Source organism: Orcinus orca, chromosome 4 (genome assembly GCF_937001465.1).
Source record: "Orcinus orca chromosome 4, mOrcOrc1.1, whole genome shotgun sequence".
In the NCBI taxonomy this organism is placed as follows: Eukaryota; Metazoa; Chordata; class Mammalia; order Artiodactyla; family Delphinidae; genus Orcinus; species Orcinus orca.
The window spans coordinates 103,361,256-103,379,135 of NC_064562.1; the positions used below are offsets into that span (position 1 = coordinate 103,361,256).

The following is a 17,880-nucleotide window of genomic DNA, read 5'->3' on the forward strand; positions in this document are numbered from 1 at the left end:
TTACACTGAGAAGAGCCCGTGTTTGCCCACAGATCAGAACATAACAAAAGAAACAGAAATGGCTTCACTCTGTGACTCAAATTTTACACTTCTGCATTGAAACCTAATGTCTCTTCTTTTCAGATTGCTGAATTCTAACTCATTCACAGTCATCCGGGATGATGCTTTTGCTGGACTGTTTCATCTTGAATACCTGTAAGTTTTGTGCTTTGTCTATTTGCTGAGCGTTTGGTATGTCAGTGAAATGGCTGTATTGCTTTCCAAGCTGGGACAGCATCTCTTAGAGAGCTTAAGGGTGGAGAAGATTCAGAAAACCCCATTCTGTTTTCAGCGCTGACCTTTTATAGTTTACTTGTGTATAAACATGCTGAGACAGGAGGAGGTTGGAGCCAAAGAGGGGGAAAGGAAACAAAGAAGGAAAGATATTCATTCATTCTCTGCTGACATTTAATTTGTCATGTCATAAGCACAATTGGAAATTATATTGGATATTTTTACCTCTCAAAGCTAGACATGGATTTGCTGATCAGCCAGAAATGAAGCTGAAGGATTCCGAGGGTTACATACTTTTAAGAAAGTCTCCCTGTTTGGGGAGACAGCTTCACGTTTTTAGTTTACCTGTCCTATATCCCGTTTGCAGTGTCTCCTGTGAGCTGCAGCTGAGGGTCGAATTTTGTTTTTTCTCCTTTAAAATAAAGGTTATTTTTCCCTTTTCAGTTGTGCATTTTTCCCCCCCAGCAATGCCTGGCTCTGATTTCTGCCTCTTCACACTTTCAGGTCATCTCTTTTCCCCTTAAGTTCTTCCACCCTTGTCTTCTGTCACTTTGTAATAATATTAATCCTGCTATCAGATGGGATTTCCTTACCTAGCATTCAGGGGCATTTTTAAAATCCGTGTCTCTGCTTTCTTATCTGAGGTTAACAGGTAGATGTTGGAATTCTAAATACATCCTGGGTCTAAGAAAGCTCTCTGCTGATTTCCTGTCCTCAGGAAAGATGTCTCTGGAGAAATTCTTTCTTCAGAGGATACATAATACGGGTACTCTCATAATACTTGATAGTCTATGTAACCTGGGAAGAGTGGTCAGCTGAAGTGCTAGGCCAACTAGGTTCTATCAGAGCACATCAACAGCCGATGGAGGCGGTGAACAAAGAACCATCCATTCTCTCTTTCAAGCAGTACATCTTCCTGTCAAGGTTACTGTGAGGAGGAAGTTCGCTTCTCAGCTTATACTGAAGTCTATTACTGAATAGACCCCGATTTAAAAAAAAAAAAAAAAAACAGGCACCGGATCATTCTCAGTCTACGAATCAAGAACTGTTTCACTAACGAAAAACATCATGTTGCAAAGTCTCCCTTGGACCATCTCATCAGAGACTTTCTTACATTTGAAGAAATGTGATGCCGTAAACGAAAATTTAGTTCTCTGTGGCTCTAGGGAATAGTCCTAGTGCATTCACTTCATGTATTTCCCATTTTAAAGCATGGCTGGAGTTATTACTGCAAGGTCCTGTGTGCAAGCCCTAAGACATCTTAGCACAGAGAAAGAAGTGTGGCCCATGCTCAACTTCCTTATACTTTCTATTTCCAAGTAGCCTAGAGATCTTGAGAATATCCTTGCCTTGTCACCCACTTGTTCAGAGATGACACTGTGTAGGACATGATGAACTCAAGCTTGCCAGAAGCCAAGCTTAATGGAATTCTCCCTGGGCAAGGACTTTAATATGAAGAGGTAAAACAATGGGCTCCCCTCAAGGGGCAATGATGTTAACAGAAGTATTATAGCCAGGCACTGTGAAATGTAAGAAGGTTGGAGGGGGGAAGATGTCTGGAAGTGTTCCAGTCTTGCGGAATTTGAGAATATCTTGCCTTTGTGTAGGGCTTTCTTCTCCTTTTCCCCCCAAGATGTTTTTACCCATGCTGCCAATCCTGACTTTGAAGACTTCCAGGCTGCTTCTGGAAGGAATGCAAAAAGCACGCTTGTGTGGAGGCACTCTTGCACACACACCCAGCTCCCACTTGGAATCTGGTATAGCTGACCGAGCCTTTGGAGATGAATTTCTGAAATTTATAAATGCTTTTAGATTTCATTCTGAAAGCATCCCAGTATCGTTTTTTCGAGATATTAAGCAGAGAAAATTCAGTTTAATTATATGGCTGTTCTCCTTAGGTTCATTGAAGGGAACAAAATAGAAACCATTTCAAGAAACGCCTTCCGTGGCCTTCGTGACCTGACTCACCTGTAAGTCCTGTGAAAAGTGTTGTAAGCCCTATTTAATGTGTGGAGTGAGGGTCACTTCCCAGTGCCTCTCTCTTTCTTGACTGTTTTCTACATATTGTGATAGCTTCTGAAGGAAACTCATTGCCAGATTGCCCGAGCAGTTTCTGTATTGTCGATCAGACACCAGCCCATTGTGATCACTCACACACTCGGCTTTCTTATCTTCTCCATCCTTCCGAATTGCCGTTATGGTCCATATGACTGCATGTGACAGGAGCGCTCTGAGCTGGGAGTGATGAACGAGGTGGGAAGGAATGGAACATGTATCAAATACCTACTCTGTGCCAGGCCCTGGGCTGAGTGCTCACTAAGCCTTCTCTTCTTTATATTTCACCATAATCTGTGAGTCCCCATTGTACAGATTTGGGAACTGAGGCTTACCTGACTCATTGAAGAATGTTTGTTGAATGGACGATCGACATTAAGATGAAGTAGAATAGAGACATTTTTGTGGTTCCTTTAATTTGGATGCAAATAGCTTTTCTTTTTTTTATGTTGGATTAATCTGTGGTTTAAGCTAAGCTCTCTGGGTTCTTTAATAGCTTTCTGGAGGAAAAAATTAAATTGATTTGAATTGGCATATCAAATAAAGCAAGCACACACACTTAGCAAATTTAGAAAACTGGAAGAATAGTGCCTGTGCTTATGAAAATGTGAACATCGTCATTGTCTTGGCAGGAGCAATTTATTAACCATTTGCACGCTAGAAACTTTGTGTTTGGGTAGGATAACATAGGATAACATATCCCATAGTCAGCTTATCTGTGGTAAAAAGACAATTGGGGAAGTTAGAGGGCTTTGAGTAGGGGTATTAGGCAGGGTGGCAATACCTCCAGGGTGTGTAACCGAAACCGATACAACATCTAAGGAGATCATCATTCACATCAGACCCTGATAGAGGCAAAGGTGTCTGTCAGTAGGCTCAGTAAGCACTTGATTCTGGAATGCTACTGCTCAGAAGTCCTGCCTAAGTTACAGTTGGTAGAGTAAGGAGATGAGGGAGTGGAAATGGGAGTCTCTAAACATCTGGAGCAGCACAGCCGATCCTGGACAACATCAGACTCTTATTGGCATCATTCCTCCATGTTTTCTTTCCTTGCTATAAAAGTCTTGATTGTGTTTTCAGATTCAACCTAGATGCCAAATCCCCACGTTCTTGTAGGGGCGAAGACAATGGGCTTTGAGTCACGATAGACTCGAGTGCAAATCTCAAGGCCACCATTTGTTAGTATTACTTAGCCTTTTCCGAGCCTCACTTTTCTCATCCTTAAAGATGGGGATGATTATACAGACCTCATAAGATTGCCGCACGTAGTGGGTTAGTGCTTGCTTGCAAATCATCCGGCCCATTATCCACGGTAAATGTTCAGGGTCTGGTTGGCGTTGTTACCCTCATCATCTTCATCGTTCACAACAATAGCATCATTCCCTCCCTCCACTAATGAAGAAGCCTCAGTTTCTTCCAGGGGCTGCTGAGTAGCCTTGGCAGTTTGGGTGGCTAGACAGGGTCTGCTAGGAAGACAACTGTGGGGGTCTGGAGAAGAACAGCTGTGGCAAGACAAATGCAGTTCCCAGAAGTCAGGAATGAAGGGATTTGTTTTTGAGCAAAGGCTCTGTGCAGATTATATGCCTGAAGTAAAGCCCGTGTGACTGGTTGAGTTCGCCCAGATGTCAACTTTCATCGGACCAGTTGGCTCTGGGGCCTTGGTCTGAAAACAGATGTAAATATGCAGGTATTGTGCATATGTATTTGCATATCTTTGTGCATGTGGGCCCTTGGGCACATGGACTTCTATTCATGTGTGCACATAACTGTGTGTATATGCTTGCACATCTGCACATACAACCATATGCTGTGTATCACCCATATGTGTGCAAGAGGCACCTCCTTGTCTGTGTGACATGCAGGGGGCACACACAGAGGGAACAAAGGAGTCCTTTGTTTGGGTCCAGAGCGCATCTGATGCATTAGAGGAGATGTAAGCCCATCCAGCGTGTGTTCCCATCCCACAGTCAAGCCTGTGGGGCCCGCCTCCCCCCAGCTCTCCAGCTCATTTCCCTGAATGTGCCCACAACACTGGGCTCTCAGGGCGCCCCTGTGCACACCCAATTCACCCCATTACTGGGCCTTTCCCTTACATCCTTTCCCTTGCCCAGGATACGGTTTCTTCTGCCCATGATCTCCTGGAATCCACCTTTTCTTTCACAGCCCAGATTAAGTTCTGTCTTTTCCTTGGAGCCATTCCTGATCTCCCCTCCACACCTCTTGCAGCCCTCCTAGCTGATTCCACACAACCTGCACTTTGCTGTAGACACTGGCCATATTGGTTGGTGCCGTTTCACGGATGTTAGTTTCATCTCCCCAGCTGTGTTGAAAGCTCCCTGAGGGCAGGGCCCCTGCTGATCTTCCATTAGCTCTGCTCTTCCCCCAGGATCTCACACAGGGCTAAGCCAGCAGGACATTCTTTCTGATTCACTGACTGACCAATGAGTTACTAAGCTGGGTTTTCCATATGTGCTCTACTGCAGGGCAAGTCTTATGACTTTTAAAGTTGACTCCTCTGGGCTGGAGATGTACGTAGTAATAAAAACATTTAATACACTGTTGAAAGAATGAACTGATCCTCCCAGCCCACCCCATCCCCTTCTTTCTGTAAACTTCTAAGCAAGGAGAACACATCAGCTCTCTAAAGTTCACTCCTGTGCTTAAGGAAGTGACTATCTGGAAGTTGCTTGTTTTAAGTATCTGCTTTTTTACCTTTATGAACTTTTCCAACACCTGCAGACTCACATCCATAGGTAAAGAAACATAGATCAGGTTTCAAAGCATTGAAGGAGCAGTGCCAATCTGTAACTAAAATCTAGGACATTTGTTTTCCAGCGGTCCCACAAAGCCCAAGGGACCAGTTGCTGTTAAGTAGTTTTAGAAATGAAGTACCATGAACTTGTACACAAAATGAAGTGGAAAGTGAGATGTTATGCGCGGAGACTGGGCGGGGTAGGGGCGGGCAGTCCATCTAAATCATTCAGCTTTCCGAAATCTAAATTGAACACTTGGAACAGTTACTAAACATTCAGCTTTTTTTCTTTTGGCCTTGACCATTCCGTATATGCTTAGCACTTCAATCCAATGCGTTTCAATTCACTAAAAATGTTTAGCTAAACTAGTAACCTTTAATTAGCTAAAAATATTGTACTTTACTTTCCAGAAAAAGTGACTAGCAGCCAGAAAAAAAAAATCAAAACTGTCTCCTTTTTAAATTTCAAGAAACTACTTCTAGAGAACGTTCAGTCTGATTACAGTCTGTAGTCTATAATCTACAGTCTGTAGTTACGATTTCAATCTGTTCGGCCTGTTTTCCAACATGTTTAAAATTGTACCAATAAATCATTTAGGAAAGGAAGGTAAAATAATACATGAAATTGTATGTTAATCCATTCGTGGTTAACTGGATGGGAAAAGACATAATTTAGAAACTATAGGTCTCCCTGTATTCCATTGCTGTCACTCAGCAAGAATGTTTGGATTTAAAATGGGCACAAACTTTCTACCCTAGTTGACTCTAAGGAGGAGCACCCTTTCATTCCTACTTCTGGGATGGGTCATTATGATGCTACAAAAGATGAATTTCCTATATATTTTTAAAGAGGTTGGTGCTGAATTGCCTACATGGGGATTATCATTTATATGTTTTGCTGTTTGTATACTCAAATGTATAAAAGAAAACAAAAGTCAGCATCAGTTTTTTGGCTGACTCACATTAGGGCGTGATGCCTGGGAGAAATCAGACTTGATGTACGTCATTTCAACACCTCTCATCTTTCTACGTCAGCAACCCAGCACCATGTACGTTCATCTTCAGCAGGATGATGACAGGGCACTGCATAATCCTGAATCATCAGAGAAAGCATTGATGATGTTTGTTCAAGTCTGCTTCCTGGAGATGGGGGGTAGATTAGGACATTTTAGAAAGATCTCCAACACTAAGAGCAAAAATACAAAATATGGTTTCTGGTCAACCTTAATTAATGAGAAAATGAAATTGATCACAGTCATTCCCTAAACATTGTGGTTCACTGAGATTTTCTATTATCGTTAGTGTTACAGTTGAGATTCTTTATGTAAAAGAGTATTTACATAAAGTAGATACTATTTTTTAATAGTCACAAGTAATAAAATTCACTTAGATGCCCCATGAGGGAACTTCTTAGGATAAGACTGTACATCTCTCTTTTTATCATTCTCATTTTAGTGCTTAAGTCATCCATTCAGAAAGACTTTACCGAGTACCCACTATGTGCCAGGCACTGTTCTAGATGCGAGGGATACAGATGTGGACAGACAAAAATCTCTGTCCTCATGTTGCTTATGTATAGGGAGAATGCAGAGTCAGTAAACAAATAGATGGATAATTAATATATATTGTATGCTAAGTGACAGTAGTGCAGTGGAGATCAACAGGGCATGGAAGGGAGTTGTGTAGAGATCAGGGAAGGTGGTGAAAGTGGAGGACAGACCTAAAGGAGGTGAGAGCGTCAGGCAGATGAACACCGAGTTCAGAGAACTTGAGCTGGGAGTGTGACATAGCCTGTGTGAGCAATAGCCAAGGCACCGGAGTGGGTGATCTGAGTCATCAGAGATTCAGTCCCACAGGTAAGTGGGAACGGAGGTAACTAGACAATGGAGGGCCTTGGGTGCCATCCAAGGGACTTTGACTTTTATTCTGCGAAACGTGAGATGCCATCTGAGGATGATTAACGTGTATCAAGAGCTTAATCAATGCTTGTTTTAAAAACAAAACAAAAAACGGACATTGTATGCTCCAGCATCTATAATGTTATCTTTGTATAACTAAACTCATTTCTTTATCTCAGTATCAATGACCAAAGCCAGAAATTGAACTACCTTTTGCTAAAGAGGTTTAGAACTCTGTTTTAAATCACTTGCTTTATTTAAGGGACTTCAGAGGGATAGGACATGAAGATAATAACCACATTAAAATGTGACTTTTTTGTTCTAGTTCTTTGGCCAATAATCACATAAAAGCACTCCCAAGGGATGTCTTCAGTGATTTAGACTCTCTGATTGAACTGTAAGTAATGAAAATTAAGTTGATGTTGCTTGTCTTGAAATCCCCTCTCCCCCTATACTGCATTTTTTTAATGTTGTACCTAAAAATCTATGACAAAGTAGCAAATACTGGAAAACGGCATATAGTTTGTATTGTGTTAGCTTTGTCGTATACTTAGTAGCATTAGGCCAATGGTAATTTGGCGTGCTGGGTCTGGGGGCTTCCTTTCTCCCAGAGAGCAGTAGCGTATCCATCTGCGTTGTCTCCTAGTGCTTGTCACTCCTTGCTGGGCAAAGTTTAACAAGATCTTAAAGTTTCAATCGTGTTTGTCAAAACTATCTTCCTGTAATGTCCTGTTTTTGCTTGTGAGAACCTATGCCGGGTGGTGTTCTTCTGTCACCTCTTCCCCATTTCCACCATGGCGTGGTGACAGTTTCAAGAGGATCTGGAAAAATGGTGCTGTGTCAACTCTGAGTACTCTCTGCGTGCTATACGGTTAAAATCATGGGCACTGAAGAGTGTTAAATAAAGTCAGTGGTACGTAAAAGACATCGGATGTATTAAATACAAAATTTAAAAAAAATTCCATTTGGGGGAGTTATTAAATATGTCAGGATATCAGGATTTCTGGAGTTTCATGTTAGGGCCAAAATATTTCCAACATGTCTGTTTCTCTGTGTCTGTGTTTGTTTTGTTTTTTAGAGATTTAAGGGGCAATAAGTTTGAATGTGACTGCAAAGCCAAGTGGTTGTATCTGTGGTTGAAGATGACAAATTCCACTGTTTCTGATGTCCTGTGTATCGGTCCACCAGAATATCAGGAAAAGAAGCTGAATGACGTGACCAGCTTTGACTACGAATGCACAACTACAGGTATTCAGAACCTCTATCATCCAAGTCTGATATTTAGAATAACCCTTTGTTTTTCTTTTAGACTGTCAGCAGGGAGTGGGGAAACATGGGGGTAAAAGTTTTCTATCAAAATTATTTTAGGGGAAATTTAAGCATTCTCAAAGAAATGATTTGATGTGGCAAGGAAAATATCTCAACAGTTTGGAAGGATTTTTGTTAACTGCACTGGCTTTACTTTTGATTCTTTTTGATTCTTTACAAAATTCAAATTTGTCTAAAGATTTTTTTTTTAAGCTCAAAGGTGAGTTTGGCATGAGAACATTTTCAAAGCAGTCTAGGTTTCATATAAAGACAGTACAGAGAGACCTAAGTCACTGTTCTCTTGATTGAATACTATGAAATTTATAGGACATTTAACTAATAAATACCAGACTTTAAAATTTATAAATTGCTTTTGTAGTTCCATGTAAAATGAGATAGCTAGGCATCTTAATCAATGGCAAAGTAGGAATATAAGTTAACAAGTAGTTATCAAAAGGAAAAATTCACATTGAGGAAAAAAATGTCAAGAAAGTTTGATTTTGTTTTCCAGAGTCTGCCTCAGGGTTTCAGTTTATATGTTTTCAGGTTATAAGATAAAACTAAAATACTAACTGCCTCAACTGTCATATCTTGTAGAGAGCCCAAGAATATCTCCATATGAAAGGCTTAGATGGAGTTTCTATAGCTTCTAAAAGCCAGATTTTAAAGGAGAGTGGATCAATCCACAGTATGAAACCTGCTTACCTTATAAAATACTTATAAAAATAAACACTTAGGCTGAGAGTTGGTATCTACAAAGCCTCAAGTCATGTCAGTAGGAGCAGCAGAAAAGAGAACTCAGAAAATAGTTATGGAAACTCAAAAGACAAAAAAACTCTAAGAACAAAATATCACATTTAGGCTAGTCCTACTGCTATCCCCCGATCTAATAAACAAACTCAAAAGTAAAAATTATTTCTAGATATCTTTGTAAATAAGGGACCTGACAAGTTCTGTTCTTTGCTGAGAGGAAACCTGAAGTCTTATGGAAATGCCCTTGTCTTTCATCACTGAACAGGGACTTATTCAGCTGTGTAATTGGCAGGTGCCCTTTAGCCAGCTGAGGCCACTGGGGGGTTATTTATTGTATTGTAGAGCAGTGCAGTCTATCAGAGGTCACGGTCAGTGACGTTTGCACCAAAAGGTGGCATTCAAGGCCATGTCGTATGAAATGTGAAACCCCAGCTCGCTGGGGTGCCTCTCTGCCTTTTCTCATTTTTCTGGAGAGTTCTCTAAACCCCATGCTGAAGTGAGCAGCTTTTCCATTGTTCTCTTCACTCCCGGCCCTAGTGTGTGACAACGTTGCCAATCTCAGAGAGAAATGGCTTGGACTATAGAGGGCCTTGGGAACTAGGAATCTGTCCTAAACCCAGAGTCTATGGGGCAGCATGAGCCCCTTAACACATTTGGGGGCATTCTCTTATACATATTTATCTTTGCTAACAAGCTTTTTGCTAAAATTTAGGAAGTCCGCCCCCCCCACCCCCGGCCTGGAAACAGGGAGAAGATGATTCTGTCTTTGCTCTTGTTTTATCCCTTTAAGGCTCATGAACAGATGAGCTCTCACCCACGGTGTCTTCCATCACGAAAAAATCGTGCCACCAAGTTGTGACCCCCTCCCCCCAAATATAGTCCCTGCCTTGTAAGAACTAGGTCGATAAAGTATGAGTTTTGGGGGTTCCTATCTTCTGGCTCGGATCAAGCCTCACACGCTGGTGCTCTATTTAAGGCCAGGGAGGAGATAGGTGAGGATGGATGGAAGTTGGAAAGCCAAGTCTAAGACTCATGGTACCATTACCACATCCTCACTCGAGTTTGGGGAAGAAGCACATTTTCTGAGTGCACTGTTTTCCTCTTAGCTCGGGGTTTTAGCAAAGGAGTAAATTCTTCCGGTAGATGTCTCACCTTGTTCTTCCCAGGGGGAGGAGGGTACATTACCATCCTGTTCCTCAGCACAGGGGTGTAATTAACACTACAAAGCCACCCCTGGCCAGTTTCAGCTCTGCAGCTTCATCAGTCCCTCCATAACCCTCTGCTTCAAGTCTATTTTTAACCACCTCAAAAATTCCTGTTTCCTACTCATAATTCCCCATGTTAGGTGGATAATTCACTAAATTCCTCAGAGGGTGTGAATTTTGCATCCTAATTGTCCCGTTAGTTTCCCTATTTCAGGGCTGATGAAAATGCAGAGAGAAATAATGCATTAATGTGCAGTTTCTCTCCCAATAGGATCAGCATCATGTATAATTTATTTTCTGCAAGTGCTATAAATAGGTATGTAAAAATCTGTTGATTCCAGTGGGAGCAAGGCCTAAATTGTAAGAGTCCCACTGACATCATGAACTTAATCCAATGTGAATGGAAGTGGAAGTGCTTTTTGCAGAGAAGGCCATTAATACTTTAACACCAGTAAATTGATGTCATATCAGCATGTGGATTGTTTGAGATCTTTCCACAATGAATGTGCTTTTGCCGTTTGTGAGAAATAACTTACGATGGTGATGGGGAAGATGTTTAAATTCCCCGAGTCCTCTCCCCCATTCACACAAACACACATTCATCAATCATATTGTTTCACCGTTTTTTTCCCTTCTTCCTTCTTTCTCTTCTCCTCCTTTTTTTTGGACAGGAGCGGCAAAGGGGGAGAAGGAGTGTCCTATTAAGAATTAGATTTATATCTCGAATGATTTAACAGTCTGTGCTGTGCCAGATAGCCAGTCTATAGAAAATATTATGAAACCAATGTTTGGGGGAAATCAATGAAAATAGAACCATGAAAGGCTAGATTTGTAAAATGCTCTCTATATTTTTTAAAAAATAAAATTAAAATTCTGGAATTTTTTTAAAATAAAAAACTGAAACTTTTGGGTCTGCACTTTAAACGGCCTGCATTTCTAAGCTCACAAGTGCTCGTGTTTCTGAGAATTCAGAGTGCAGTCAGGAAGCTCTGAACGCAAGCAGAGGGGGTTATAAAGCATCAGGAGTGTTGGGAACCTTGGGCAGACTGGGATGAGGCAAGGCAACTGGAGATGCTGGGGGAGGTTATAGACATCTTGGTGGTAATTAGAAGAACGCAGCTGTATTCTCTGAGTCCTCTTCTACCTCCAGGAAAGAAAGCAGACGGTGACTGCTTCCATTTCCCTTTTTCCATTTACCAGCCTGTGAACACGGAAGCCTTTTGCAGCGTTTTCCGACTTCTACACTGGGGCCACCAGGGCCCACAGGAATGAACCAGGGGTTTTTCAGGTTTTAGTCTTTGACCAAGCAACGCTGGTGTTTTGGGGGACTTGGTAGAGGAGGGGGAACTAGGATGCATGGTGACTCTCCCCTAAGTCTTCACGCAGGCAGCTTCACTGTCACTGTTACGCGTGTAGAACTCCTGAGGGATCACCGCAGCCGAGGCTGGGCGCTAACGCTTAATCCTCACTCTCCTATTCGGCCTCTACAGCAACCTTGTGAAATAGCCGTTGCCCTCATTTTACTCCTGGGGAACCTGAGGCTCTTGCCCGAGCTCCTGGAGCTGCAAGTGCAGGCGGGGTAGAAACCAGTCTATCTCACCTGCCCCAGCTCTTCCAAATGTTCCAGAACGGGGGGTACCTCCTCCACTCTTGCCGACTGTCCCCACTATCCCTCGGCCACCTCTTGCTGTCGGGTGCAGAGGCAGCCTCCTCTTTGCTTCTCCCTCTTCTCCCTGTACCTGCAAGCATCCTTCATTCAGCCCCGTCCTCTCCCACCACGGTCAGGGGCGAGGCCGGCCCTCCCACACTCGCCAAGCCAGCAAGCATTTACTCAGCAGCTCCTGTCCACTGAGAACGAGAGGGGCCCCTCCAAAAGGTAGCATGTATTGAGCACGCACCTTGTGCAAAGCACTGTTCTACGTGAGTATGGATTCAACAGACGATGAAGAAACTGAGGCAGAGAGAGGTTGGGTAACTTCCCTAAGGTCACTCAGCAAAAAGGCAGAGTCAGCGCTCCGGCATTTTATCCTAGATGCCGTTAAAATGAACACTGTCCCCAAGAGATGGCCCAGTGGTGACCAGGACAGTGGAGGGGGACTGTCCTTGCTTGGATCTCAATTCCATATTTATCAGTCGCCTACCGTGTGCTGAGCCTGAGGTTGGCATGTCCACCACATTACCTAGTCTGTTCCTGCCATCGAGCCTGGATCATTGCCCCCATACTGCAGATGAGTAAACCGAGGCCTTGTAAGGGGAGGTGCGCACGCAGCCCAGGGATTCAAACACAGGGAGTGGTTTCAGGTGGTCTGACTCCAGGCACAGCGCTCTTTCCAGTGCCTCACGCCGCCCTTACTCCTCAGCTTTACCTTCTGCCCACTGACGGGCACCTGCTCTTCCGGCCCCAGCTCCACGCTTCCCACCTTAACACTCGCTCAGCTGCTCTGCCCCCTTACCTGCCTCTAGTCCTTTTGCACGGGCCTTCCGTACTCACTACCTGGTACCTGCCCTTTTAATGCCTTTCTCAGTTGACTTTTTTCTCTTTTTTTTTTTTGCGGTACGCGGGCCTCTCGCTGTTGTGGCCTCTCCCGTTGCGGAGCACAGGCTCCGGACGCGCAGGCTCAGCGGCCATGGCTCACGGGCCCAGCCGCTCCACGGCATGTGGGATCTTCCCGGACCGGGGCACGAACCCGTGTCCTCTGCATCGGCAGGCGGACTCTCAACCACTGCGCCACCAGGGAAGCCCTCAGTTGACATCTTTCATGAGGCTTCTGAGTCAATCATTTCTTGAGTGGCTGCTGTGGGCTTGTGTCGTTGGAGCTCTGAGAAGTGTAGGACCTTCCTTAGGAAGCCCTTGGTTCAGGAGACACACCACGCTGGCTGTGTGTCCGTGGCCGGGCATACACCCTCTCTGAGCTTCAGCTTCTGGCTCTAAGATCTCTCCCATTTCTTCAGATCAGACCCTGATGTCTCTATGTTGGAGACTAAACCCTAGTAAATAATAATATGTAAACAACATTGCCTGGTTATGAGTCCAGCAAGTTAGGAAGGGTCCCTGATTGGACTGGTCAGGGCAGCTTTGCAAGAGGAGATGGGACTTCAGTGGGCATGGATAAGGATTGGGTGGGGGAAGAGGTGGGCGAAGCCAGGATTTTCTCATAGGAACTACTTTCCTAAGCCAGACGTCCACCCTCAATTTACCCTGGGTACTTTTAGCCTGCTAAGAAGCAGTGCACCCTGAAAGATCTCTGGCCAAAGAAATAACTTAAACTTTATTAGTATTTTGTTTTTTTAAAAAAACTTCTTTCTCCATTGTTTCCCTAGCTACTGCACACACTAACCGTTCTTGCATCCGAGGGCATGCTAACCCTGTTTCTTGGTAAGACTGTACATTCCGTACCTAGATTTCACAGAGTGAGTCATTGTAGCTCAGGGAGCGACACAGATGATGGGTATTGACTTGCCACTAAGTGTAAGAGCAGAATGCGTGCTTAAATAGGATGGCGTCTATATTGCTGGAAAATCTAATAGATCTCCTGTAACTGCTCCCTGAGCTGCAGAGCAGTACCCAGATCCCAGGCACAGCCGTACTTAGCACTGCTACCAATCCAGTAACCAGTAAACACACCTAGGTTAACTTCCCCGCACAGTGGGCTTTATCAACCTCCAAGACCTCGTCAAAGAGTTTGGTTTGATTTCCAAAACTGCAGCGTGCCCTTTGGGGAATTTACTTTTAGTTTTCTTTACTACCTGGACTATTCTGAGAGAGCTAAAAAGAACAGCATTCCCCAAAGGAATTTGACCACAGCAGCCCTTCTTCATAGAGTAAATTTCACCATAGTTTCAGGAATGTTGTCCTGCAGTATCCTTTCTGTCCTGTCTTTCTGAAAGCCAGGTCTCACCAAATTTGTTTAAAACTTTGAGATCCTCTAGCCAGACTTGTGAGCTATTTATCTCAAGGAAGCTGTATTAGAAGCTGTGCGTTCAGTCTGCTATTTCTGCACAAGCCAGAACTCTCTGGACTCATCCAGAGTGAAACATGCCATGATGTGTGTCGCTTCTCTCCCGCCCTCCCCCCTCCCCAGTCCTCTTTGGAACTGATGAGAGAAAGGATAGAAGGGGAATGGCGGTCCATAATGCCCACAGGAGAGCTCACGGAGACTTTTTTTTAAACACCCCTTCCCAGATTTTGTTGTTCATCAGACTCTGCCCTACCAGTCGGTTTCAGTGGATACGTTCAACTCCAAGAATGATGTGTACGTGGCCATCGCTCAGCCCAGCATGGAGAACTGCATGGTGCTGGAGTGGGACCACATCGAAATGAATTTCCGGAGCTATGACAATATTACAGGTGTGTTATGGCTTTGACTGGATGTACTGCCCTCGTTTCAGCGTGGCCTAAGGCCCGGGAGAGGAGAAATGTTCTCTGTTATCCCGAGAGGGAGCATGGCTCTCGGGCTTGGTTTGATTTGGGAACACATTCCAGCCCACCCTCTTCCCTCCACCTTTGTCTGGACGTGGTCAGTTATTGGCGAGAGCAGAAACCTTAGGTGGTGATTCTGTTTATTGTTGGTGATCCTTTTGTAAAGGGAGAGGGTGATGGGGGCCTGTGGTGGGAAGCATTTTCCTGAAATGGTGAGAAGTCACTCCCAGAATCCCTTGATTTGAGCAGTTATGCCAGCCTCAGACTGCAGGAGCGTTTTAGCAGCTAAATGAATCTTTTGACTTTTGTAAGCTCTTAACGAATATGCTAATGCACACACACACACACGTGCTCACGTACACATATGCACACACTCACGAACACACACACACTGTAGCTGTTTCTATCGCCCCCTTGCGAAGTTCTGGTGATCACGACTTCCTTTTAATAAGTACATACAAAATAAGCATAAATGGCTTCCTAACTCAAGCCTTTGGGATAAGACTTAGAGCTTCATTTGGGGCCATGATTGAATCCCAGTGTCTTAGCGCTACTAAAAATGGACTGTCTACTTGCTTTTTAAATCAGTGGATAAAGTCAAAATAATCTTTCAAAGACTTCTCATTTATCAAAGTGCAATCTGATACTAATACTGACTTTACAGACAGCACCACGTGGCCTAACTCTTGCCCCATGTGAGGGTTTCCTTCAGTGATTCCTTCTCTGGTTCGAGCGGCGTCTTGCTGGGGCGGAGAGAAGCGTATCCAGGTAGCATTTCCAGATACGGAGGTTCTGGCCTTGCAGCAGGTGCAGGGATGCAGGGAGAGCATCGTTCACCCTCAGGGAGCAGAGCTGCTAATGAGGCTGATCTGGCAGCCCGGAGAGGTCTATGAGACGTAGATCCTGACGCTCCGACATGCCATCTGGCCTCCCAGTGCTGAGCCCACATTCCTGGGAGCAGCCCCGCTCGCTCCAAGCGCAGACTCAGCACAGAGCGGTGCAGGTGAACCTATGGAGGGGAGCCCAGGCCTCAGGACCCTAAAGCCGGTCCGTGTTAGAGGAAACGAGGTGAGAGAGGAACTCACCACCCGCATGGTTTTCTGCTTCCATCTTTTCTCTGACCTGGAAGGTCGGTGAGGGCTGAATGAGCAGGCCCCTCTGCCTTCTTTCCTCCCTCTCACACGAGGAGGTGGGAGCAGAGTGAAGCCGTGCTCTCGTGCAGGGAGTTCTGAGGCCAGCGCTTGTTGCCGGTGCTGGTTGTGGGCTTGCAGAGAGCCAGGTTCGGGTTAGTCTCGTTGGGGCTCATAACAGCTGTTTGAGGTGTTATTGCAGGTTCCCTGCCCGTAGGTAGAGGACAAGTGACCTCTCTTCAAGAGAGAGGAGGCATATGAACTATAAAGAGCTATGAAAACCTACGAACATGGATTCTACTCCTGACTCTGCCATGTGCTAGGAAGTAGCTGTGGCCTTTGAGCCTCTGTTTTCTCATCGGTGAAATGGGCAGGAGATGTACCTCCCATGGATGTTGTGAGAATTGGGTGAGTGCCAGACACAGAGAAGGCAGTTCTTTTTTTTTTTTTTAAGTGTTTCCTCTTTCTCTTTTTTTTTTTTTTTAAATTTATTTATTTTAGGCTGCGTTCAGTCTTCATTGCTGCGCGTGGGCTTTCTCTAGTTGCAGAGAGCTGGGGCTACTCTTCGTTGCTGTGCGTGGGCTTCTCATTGCGGTGGCTTCTCTTGTTGCGGAGCACGGGCTCTAGAGAACAGGCTCAGTAGTTTTGGCACATGGGTTTAATTGCTCTGTGGCATGTGGGATCTTCCCAGACCAGGGCTCGAACCCATGTCTCCTGCATTGGCAAGCAGATTCTTAACCACTGCACCACCAGGGAAGTCCCAAGCAGGCAGTTCTTAATGCTGGCTTCCTCCTTACCTTTCCGAAAGAAGAGATGTAGGCTCAGGCATGTTGAACCACTCCACTGTTACTTCCAAGGCAGAGCCCGGGACCTGTCACTGCTGCATCCCACCCTTTCCTTCTCCCAGGTTGACCTTGGTAGGAGGGGACAGCATTGCCCTCCACCTGCCCTTCCTACGTACAGCAGCTGGTCACACCCCTAGGTTCATCAAGTCATTCATTCATTTTTTTCACTTGTTCCCAAAGATTTCTTGAGTGCTTCCTCTGAGCCAGGCCCAGTCTAGGTGCTGGGGCCGTAGCAGTGAACAAGTCACAAGAAAACCTCCACCCTCAAGGAGTCTGTGTTATAATGGGAGAGAGAGAGACACTAAAATAAGACAAATAATTGTAATACGTACAACACCTTAGATGGCAGCATGCTAAGAAGGGAAGAGGTGGCAGGGAGGAAAGATTTGAAGTGTTGGCATGAGAGGACTGAAATTTTAGATAGACTGTCTGGTAGAGGCCTCATTAAGAAGGTGTTTGAATAAAACTTGCGGGACATGAGGGCTTGATGCACATGGAGGGTGGGAACAGCGGGGAGAACATTCCAGACAGGGAAGAGTGAGTGCAGCAGTCCAGAGGCAGGAGGGTATTTTTCCTGTTGGATGAACAGGCAGGTGGCTGGTTTGGCTTAGACAGAATGATCCAGGGGCAGCTGTAGGAGACGAAGTCAGAGAGGTAAGAGGGCTGATCGGGGGGCCTTGCAGGTCCTACGAAGGACTTGGACTTTTGCCTTTGTGCAGAGGTCAGCCAGGCTGCATAGAAGATGCAGGTGCCTGCTACAGAATGCTGGGTTGTGTCCAGCTGCTGGGCTGAGAGTAGTCCGTGTGTGGGGAGGGGACCAGAGTGGAATCAGAGCAAGTAGTTGAGAGGCTATTGCAAGGATTCAGGCAAGTGCTAATGGCCTGGACCCAGCAGAGGCCGCAGAGCTGCGGGTAGGAAGTGGTCAGTGAGAGCAGAGTGGGTGTGGCCAGAGCCAGGGCTGGAGCTTACTGGTTTCCAGGGATCCCTTGGCCTCTGAGTGTTGAAGTCTGAATCTTCTGAGAGGTGGGCAGCTGGACATGCAGCCCACTGGGATCCTCTTCACAGCCAAGCCCAAGAAGTGAGCTACAAAATTGTGTTCGTTAAGTTTATGAACTCCAACATCACACTGGTTTTTCATAAATCTGTCTCTAGATCTTTCTAGCTGGTGACCTTGGGCAAGTTTTAATTTCCATGAGCCCCTTTCATCTGTAAAGTGGGAATTCCATCTGTAAAATGGTATC

The 17,880-nt window shown here is 44.9% G+C and overlaps 1 protein-coding gene across 2 annotated transcripts in view; it reads left to right on the plus strand.

Annotated features, from left to right (window-relative positions):
• Positions 1-17,880, plus strand: part of LGI2 (leucine rich repeat LGI family member 2) — a 32,023-nt gene that overhangs the window by 3,275 nt on the left and 10,868 nt on the right. The window contains exons 3-7 of one of the 2 annotated variants that reach the window (XM_004266202.3): positions 124-195; positions 2,172-2,243; positions 7,304-7,375; positions 8,057-8,226; positions 14,428-14,592. In XM_004266202.3, coding sequence (XP_004266250.1) covers positions 124-195; positions 2,172-2,243; positions 7,304-7,375; positions 8,057-8,226; positions 14,428-14,592 — 551 coding nt within the window. The remainder of the gene's footprint in view (positions 1-123; positions 196-2,171; positions 2,244-7,303; positions 7,376-8,056; positions 8,227-14,427; positions 14,593-17,880) is intronic. The other variant, XM_049709464.1, reaches the window with a different exon arrangement.